General features: G+C 45.1%; 1 protein-coding gene across 1 annotated transcript; it reads left to right on the top strand.

The window, feature by feature from the left end:
• The first annotated feature begins 1896 nt into the window (after positions 1 to 1896).
• Ivl (involucrin) lies at positions 1897 to 3693 on the top strand. The gene has a single exon (XM_028784935.1). It carries the CDS (start codon positions 1897 to 1899, stop codon positions 3691 to 3693), a length of 1797 nt encoding a protein of 598 aa, XP_028640768.1.
• The last annotated feature ends 5158 nt before the right edge of the window (positions 3694 to 8851 follow it).

Below are 8851 nucleotides of genomic sequence, written 5' to 3'. Positions count from 1 at the left end.
AGGGAGGGAGGGAAGAAAGAAGGAAGGAAGGAAGGAAGGAAGGAAGGAAGGAAGGAAGGAAGGAAGGAAGGAAGGAAGACAATGTTCTGAGATGGTAATGGACAATTTGGTTCTGATCTTGGATGATGGACATTTCGAAAAATAATTATAGAAAGTGTTGGTTATCATCATGAAATGCAATGCAATGCATTCATTATATCCCCTTCGTGCTCCTTTCTGTTTCCCTTGCCTGAGGTGAACCAAGAGCTGTTATGAGCACGGTGTCCTAGGAACTTTTATAAATACACTTTGTGTATGATGTGGGGACTGGACAGTTCCTGGCATGCAGCTGGAGGAATCTGAGCCTCCTTCTTCCATCTACTTGATCTTTTCCAAGACATGGCATATGTCCTTACAGAATCAAGTTATGTTATATTCTGAGTACAGATGGGCTCATAGCACAATAGCATGGCGACCATATGACCCTTTAGAAGTGACTCCTTATTGTACCATAGACTTTGGCCTGACTATTCCCAAAACATCTATCATTCTATGCCCTTGGAAATGAATGCTGTAACTTAAAAATCAGGCCAAACTCAAATCCATTGAGACCGAAAGGTAAGTTTGGTTGAATTTACAAAGTAGAATACCTTTCTCACCCTCTTCTCCTCTCGTGTGCCCAGCTCAGATGATCTCAGCTAGGAGGGGTTAAGCCCTCAAACTCCCACATGGTTCAATAGGAGCTAGAAAAGGGAGCCCTGAGGGTGTGGGGGTTTGCTGTCTAAGTTATCGGGTGACTCAGAAAGGAGATGGAGGAAGTTGACCAACTGGAGTGGTGAAACCAGTCCACCACCTCCAACCTGAGAAGTATAGACAGGAACGATATAAAGGGCCCTAGTTGCTGCTCAGCTGAAGACTCTGCTGGAAGCCTCTGACTTCTCCTTTCTGTGAGTTCGGTGAGTAATAGCTGGTGGGACCTTAGTTAGGGCTATAAGCTTTCAACAGACCAGAACATGGCTAGGGGTGTCTACTCACAGTTAGGGTAGATACTGCTCTGAGGCTTGGTTCAGCTGGATTACTTATCCTTCAAGGAGGCAGGTAGGTGTGCAGAGGGAAATATGCTGTAGTATTTTCTGTGTGGAGAAAGGCATGAAAAACAAGAGTGGGAAAATTCCATTAGAAGTACAAGACTTGGAATAACAAGCTCCAATTCTCAGTAACTCTCCAGCTGTCACTCACTCTTCAACCCTGGCCCTGGGACTACAAACTCACATTCAGAAAATCAAAGAAGAAAGGAGCTCTCAGGCTGAATAGAGCAACCTGCTAATTTTTTGGAGGAAAAAAAATAACAGAAACCCAGAGATACTACATGAGCTGCCCATAAATACACAGTGTTTTGGTGGGAGCTGTGCCTGCAGTGTGTTAGATGAGTCCAGTCTGAGGCTGCTGCAATACCAGCTCCCCTTCAGCACAGAATCCCAGATCCCCTTCAACACAGACTCTAAGCTTTCTAGAGCTCTGAGGTCCTCTGTGAGACCCGTATTTTTCTAATGTTTCCTTCATATTGTGGTGTAACATAATCCCAGAAACTATCTTTCCAGGACCCAGCGAAAGACCAGACAAAAGCAGGCTAATTACCAACCAGCCTATTCTTGCAGAACCTCTTTTTAAAAGACTCCTCCAGTGAACAAGGGGCTCACTGGGTAGCATTTCTTTGCTCACCATTTCCAACCTAACTCTTTTTCTGCTTCTGAGATTCACAGCCTAAGGAAGTGGGAGAATGCCCTATTCAGGAGTAAGGACGCCAAGGACAAGGGTCATTAGGTATATTCTGTATACTCAGCAGTTCTATTTCCCTTGCCTTCAGACCACCCTCTGACCTTCTGTTTTTCAGTTTGGTCTACAGAAGGTTTCAAGATGTCCCATCAACGTACACTGCCAGTGACTGTTCCAGCTGTGGTTCAGGAATGTCTCAAGACTGTGTGTTCTCCAGCTCATACTCATCAGGAACAAACAAAGCAACCGACTCCCCATCCTGCACAATGCCAGGTCTTCACTGAGACTCAAGAGAAGGGTCTTTCTAAACATGAGGAGAAGGGGGAAAACCCTGTGAAGGATCTGCCTGAGCAAGCGTGTGAGCATTTCCAGCATCCAGGACCACAAAAGCAGCAGATGCAGATGAAAAAGCCACAGCAGGAGTGGCAGGAACAGGAGCTGCATCCAGAGAAGCAGCAGCTACCACAGGAGCCCCTGGGGCTCCTGTGCCTGGGACAGCAACAGCAGCAAGAGCCACAAGAGCAAGAACAGCATCTCAGACAGCACCACCACCACCAGCAGCAGCAAGAGCCACAGGGTCAGGGGCTGTGCCTGGGGCAGCAGCAGCAGCAGCAGCAGCAGCAAGACATGCTGGCGCCTCAGGAGCTGCATCTGAGACAGCACCAGAAGGACAAGCTGCAGGATCCAGAACTGCATCTGGGTCAGCAGCAGAAAACACCAGAGGAGCAAGAACTGATTCCAGGAGAAAGACATCAGAAAATGCACCATGGACAGAGATACCAGGAGCCACAGGAGCAGGAGACACACCTGGGACAGAAGCAGAAGCAACAGCAACCACAAGAACAGGAGCTGCAGTTGGCACAGCACCAGAAGCAGAAGCTTCATGAAACAGAACCACACCTGGGAAAGCAACAGCATCAAGAGTCACATGAGCCAGAACTGCACCTGGGAAAGCAGCAGCATCAGAAGCCACATGACCCAGAACTGCATCTAGGAGAGCAGCAGCATCAGGGGCCACATGACCCAGAACTGCACCTGGGAAAGCAGCAGCATCAGGAGCCACATGACCCAAAGCCGCACCCAGGAAAGCAGCAGCATCAGGAGTCACATGAGCCAGAACTGCACCTGGGAGAGCAGCAGCAGCAGGGGCCACATGACCCAGAACTGCACCTGGGAGAGCAGCAGCATCAGGGGCCACATGACCCAGAACTGCACCTGGGAAAGCAGCAGCATCAGGGGCCACATGACCCAGAACTGCACCTGGGAAAGCAACAGCATCAGGGGCCACATGACCCAGAACTGCACCTGGGAAAGCAGCAACACTGGGAGCCACATGACCCAGAACTGTATCTGGGAAAGCAGCAGCATCAGAGGTCACATGACCCAGAATTGCATCCGGGAAAGCAGCAGCGTCAGGGGCCACAGGATCCAGAACTGCACCTGGGAAAACAGCAGCACCGGGAATCTCAGGAGCCAGAACTGCAAATGGGAAAGCAACAGCATCAGGGACCACATGACCCAGAACTGCACCTGGGAAAGCACCGGGAGTCACATGATCCAGATATGGCAGAGGATCAGAAAGAGAAGCAGAAACTTTGTGATCCAGAACTCCACCTAGGAAAGCAGCAGCAGAAGATAGAGCATGAAGGTTGTCAGGGATCAAAAAGCCTGGGTCAGTCACTTAAGCAACAGAAAGCTTCAGGGAACCAGCAGCTGGATGACTCACATCTAGGACAGGAAAAGGAACTCTTGGACCAGCCACTGGATCAAGAACTAGTAAAGAAAGATGAGCAACTGGAAAGGAAGAAGCACAAATTGGAGAACCTAACACAACAGGAGAAGCAGATAGAGCAATTAGTATCAAGCACTGACCGAGTCCAAGAGACTAAGTCAGTCCAACCAGTAAAAGGAGAAGACTTGGTTACTACAGAGAAGTAGCAGCAGAACCATGATGTGCAGTGAAGCCAAAACTAAAGCAACCACCCCAGTGTCCCAGAGACTCTCCAACCATCTCACATAAGGGAAGAGAGCTATCTATACCTCCTTAAGATCCCTGACTGGCCTTTTCATCCATGAATCTATCTGGCCCTGACCATCTTCCTGTCTGTGACAGGCTGGTTCCAGGATATTATGGCCCAGTATCTACCCCAAGAAGCTCAACCTTAGATATCACAGCCTCTTCCTGAGGGGGTGGGGAAAGGAGGAGGCCTGCCAGTAGTTTGCAATTCTGATATCACTCCTAGTGTTGTGGTAGAATCTGTGAATATGTGCAATGTCTAATAAATCCTAAAAATCCTGTGATCCTGTACTTACTTTAGCTTTTTCTTTTCTGTTTCTCATCATATTCAACAGACTCTAAAAGAAAAAAGTCACAAAAACAAGCTCAGTGCACACCAGTAATGACTTAGAGGCTTTACCAATGATGGTTTATCAACCTTCATTCAATACCATTGTGCACTAGTCAGACTCCAATCTTAGTCCACAGTGGAGCAGAGCTCTGTGTTTCTCATCTCATGGGAGGAGGAGAACTAGAAATGTGCCTAGTATGTTTGGAGGCTCAATTTATGGGTTCTGATAAATATCTCTAGACATTCCTTCCTGGGCTTTCTCTTTTCTTTTCCATTAATTACTTTATTTATTTATTTATTTATTTATTTATTTATTTATTCATTTTACATCCTGATCAGTGCTCTGTCCTGGTCCCCCCCACCACAGGATTTCTCCCTCATCCCTCCACCACTTCTCTGAGAGGAGTGGGATTACCCATGTGTATCTGTCCACTCTGGCTCATCAAGTCTCTGCAAGGTTAGGTGTATCCTCTGCCTCTGATGCCAGACAAGGCACCCCAGGTGAGGAACAGATTCCACAGACAGGCGATAGTTTTAGGGACAACCTCTGATCTAGTTGAGGGTGGATCCATATGAATACTGAGCTGTATATCTGCTACTTACGTGCCAGAGGCCTCTGTCCAGGCTGTGTATGCTCTGTGCTTGGTGGCTTATTCTCTGAGACATGAAAGGTAGAGGTTATTTCACTCTGTTGGTCTTCCTTTGGTGTTCCTATCTCCTCCAGTGCCCTCAATCCTTTGCCTCAACTCTAGAGTCCGAGAGCTCCATCCAAAGTTTGGCTGTGGGTTTCTGCATCTATTTCAGTCAGGTTCTGGGGGAACCTCTCAGAGGACAGTTGTGGTAGGCTCCTGTCTGAAAGCATAACAGAGTATCATTAATAGTGTCAGTCTTTCTTGGGTTTTAAACAAAAGATTGTCCTCGTGATTTCTGACATTCTTATGCCTGCCCTGTGAAGACTTTAGGAAAGCAATAAAACATTGGACAAAGTAGGAGAAGTCTGAAGTCTCTAGATGAGTCTCAGAAGAGAAGAGATAGTGTTATTAAAGCAAGTAAAGACTGAACTAACAGTAACTGTGGAGTGACAACTGGGATAGAGAAAACTCAATCAGAAGCCATCTCAACTCTTGCCCTACTGCTGTGCCCTGCCTCCTCATCATCTTTGTAGCCTAAATTTAATGCCAATATTCACATCAAAACTCTGGACAGTCTTCTTCCTGAGGTCTTTAATTCTCCTTCCTTGCCTTTAGCACCTAAATTTCTTGTCTTTGCCACTTACCCATATCCTCTTGGCAGACTGTCTCAAGTTATATAACACTATTGTTACTACAGACATGAGGATGTATCAGAGACTTCCATATTGAAGTGTCCACAGGCATTCAAACTCAACTGGCTGAAGAGCACTCAGAAGCTCTTACAGCCCCACACAGCACAAATACTCATCTCTTTATAAATCTTCTCTTCTGAGTAATAATAATGGTAATAATCCTTTATCTATATCTAATCTCTATCTGTCTGTCTATCTATCTATCTATCTATCTATCTATCTATCTATCTATCTATATCCCCTAAGCTCAGGATGAGGATACTTTTCATCTGAACTATTTCAATAGACTCCGAGCTGAATCTTACTTCCTCCAGGTACCTTTCACTCTTCTGATTACATGTTCTTTTTTTTGATAAAGAGGCGTGTTTTTAATTGATAACTCAATCTCCTCATACAATATTTCACAAATTAAAGATGTATCAACAATTATATTTATTAAACAAACTCATCAACATTCATATGAAACTACAAGTTGGTATATTTTGGTGGTACGTACTTTAGTAAATAGCACAAATATTAAACTCGGCTACATGAGATTGAATTCACAGCTGAAGAATCTTGAATGGTTGAGAAGCACTTAAAGAAATGGTCAGGCAGTGGGTCAAGAGACTAAGCCCAAGCCCCCATAGGCTAAGCAGGTCTCTTGGCCCACTGCCTGGAGTCCCAGCCTCTTGTAGCCAGGGTGCCCTCTTGCCATGACCATTCTTGTCTCTCCTTCTTTCCAGGCAAATGAAGCAAATGGATACTATCTTCATCTCTGAAAATAGATTTTTCTTCCATTTTTGTTCCATTTGGGGGCTTCTTTTATTGGTTTCTATATTTGATTGGTCTGGCAAGAGAGTAATGGCTGCCTTGGGTGCAGGGGATGCCCTTTATGCTAAGGGGTTCCCTCTTTCTCATTCTGTGTGTCTCATCTTTTTCCTTTCCAAAATCGGGATCCTTCAGGTTAAGCTAGCCTTAGAAAATAGCAACAACTTAACCTCTGCCAAAAAGATATTTAAAAAAAATATGTATATGTATATATGTGTGTGTATCTATGTATATATCTATGTATCTATGTACTAAGTATCTATGTATCTCTCTATCTCCATCTCCATCTCCAGCTCCATCTCCATCTCTATCTTTATCTTTCTACACACACACCAGCTTCTGAGCCAGCTCTCTGAGGGAAGCAGTTTACTATCTCCCTACTGTCCTGGGCCCTATTCTTGCTTTTAAATAAATTTTTAAGAAGGAGAGAAATAGTCACTATTGCTATCTCTTTCTTTCTTTCGTTTGTTTGTTTGTTTGTTTGTTTGTTTTTGTTTTTTGGTTTTTTTTTTTAATTAGAACATTCCTTGGACCAGGTATGAGTGTCACAGGCCCCTCCTGACCTGCCCATCTCTCTCTGTTTCTCTCTTTCTCCCAGCCCCTGTTCTTCCCTGGCTCCTCTCTATACCCACCCCAACCCCAAGACTGGCCTGGTACATTGTCATATGTTGAAGATGAGATAAACTGAGAACAAATGATAACAAAAAAAATTGTATGGAAAATTTTACTTTTTTATCTCTCCTTTTAAATTTCACAAATAAATGGTAACAAAACCAGAGATGGGGGGAGGGAGGGAGGGAGGGAGGGAGGGAGGGAGGGAGAGAGAGGGGGGGAGTGAGAGAAGTAGAGAGGGGGGAGAGAGAGGGAGGGAATGAGGGAGGGAGAGAGGCAGAGACAAAGAGCTGTTCAAAGTCCTTAGTGATCAAAGAAATGCAAATCAAAATGACCCTGAAATTCCACCTCATACCATTCAGAATGCCTAAGATAAAAAACTCAAGTGACAGCACATGGGTGAGAATGTGGAGAAAGAAGAACACTCCTCCATTGCTTGTGGGATAGCAAACTGGTACAACCACTCTGGAAATCAATCTGGTGATTCCTCTGGAAATTAAAAATCAATTCTACCTGAAGACCCAGCTATACTATTCTTGGGGATATACCTAAAAGACACCCCATCACACCACAAGGACACATACTTCACCATGCTCTTAGCAATCTTATTTGTAATAGCCAGAAGCTGGAAATAACTCAGATGTCCCTCTACTTAAGAATGGATACAGAAAATGTGGTTCATTTACACAGTGCAATACTATTCAGCTATTAAAAATGAAGACATTGCCAGGCGGTGGTGGTGCATGCCTTTAATCCCAGCACTTGGGAGGCAGAGGCAGGTGGATTTCTGAGTTCGAGAGTTGGAGGCTAGCCTGGTCTACAGGGTAAGTTCCAGGACAGCCAGGGCTATACAGAGAAACCCTGTCTCGAAAACAACAACAACAACAACAAAAACAAAACAAAAAACCCCAAAAAACTAAAAAACAAAAAACGAAGACATTATGAACTTTTCCAGCAAATGAATAGAACTAGATAATATGGTTCCAAGTGAGGCAAGTTAGACCCAAAAGGACATGCGTGGTATGTACTCACTGATAAGTGGATCTTAGTCAAAAAGTACAGAATACTTAGAATACAACCCACAGACCACACAAGTATAACAAACAGAAAGGCCCAAGTGCGGATGCTTCAATCCCACTTGGAAGAAAGAAGGAAATAATTATGGGAGGCAGAGGGAGGGAGGGATCTGTGTGAGAGAGGGAAAGGGGAGGGGAAAAGAGAACAGGATCAGCTGTATTGGGGGGGTGAGACAGGAGAGAAGCACAGAGGACCAAGAAAATGAATGGAAATAAGCAGCCTCAGGTGTGAGAGGTAGGAGGGAACTTCTAGAAAGTATCAGAAACCTTGGAGGTGAGGGACTCTAAGGACTCAAAGGACTTTAGCCTAAATGCCCAACACTAGGTATAGGAAACTCAGAGTCCACCTCTAGTACATAGACAGGGTCTCAAGTGAAAGGACAGGGTTACTAACCCACAGTCATAATTTCCCAGAATTGTTCTTATCTAAAAGAGCTTCAGGGAAAAAATGGAAATGAGACTGAAGAAAAGGTGGTTCAATGACTGGCCTAACTTGAGATCCATCTCATGGGGGGGCTGCAGGGAGCACCAAGGCTTGACACTATTCCTGATGCTATAATATGCTTACAGATGGGAACCTGGCATGGCTGTCCTCTGAAAGTTCCTACTAGCAGCTGATTGTGACAGAAGCAGATACTTACACACCCAAATGAAGTGGGGAAAGCCTATGGTTAAATTAGGGGAAGGATTGAAGAAGTTGAAGGGGAAAGCAACCCCACAGGAAGATCAGCAGTCTCCGCTAACCCAAACCTCAGGGACCTTCCAGAGACTAAGCAACCAACCAGGAGCATACATGGGCCTGTCCTAGGCACATATAGAGCAGAGAAGATGTGCTTAATCCTTGAAAGACTTGAGGCCAGGGAAGAGTGAGGTCTGGTGGGGGTGAGCACTCTCTCAGAGGCAAGGGGGAAGAGAAATGGGATAAG

Source organism: Grammomys surdaster, unplaced genomic scaffold, assembly GCF_004785775.1.
Source record: "Grammomys surdaster isolate TR1022 unplaced genomic scaffold, NIH_TR_1.0 124976, whole genome shotgun sequence".
Classification (NCBI taxonomy): domain Eukaryota; kingdom Metazoa; phylum Chordata; class Mammalia; order Rodentia; family Muridae; genus Grammomys; species Grammomys surdaster.
Note: the sequence above shows the minus strand (reverse complement) of the source record. Positions and strands in the feature narration are given on the sequence as shown.

Coding starts and splice junctions, on each gene's coding strand:
- Ivl (XM_028784935.1), top strand. CDS start 1,897: ATGTCCCATCAACGTACACTGCCAGTGACTGTTCCAGCTGTGGTTCAG.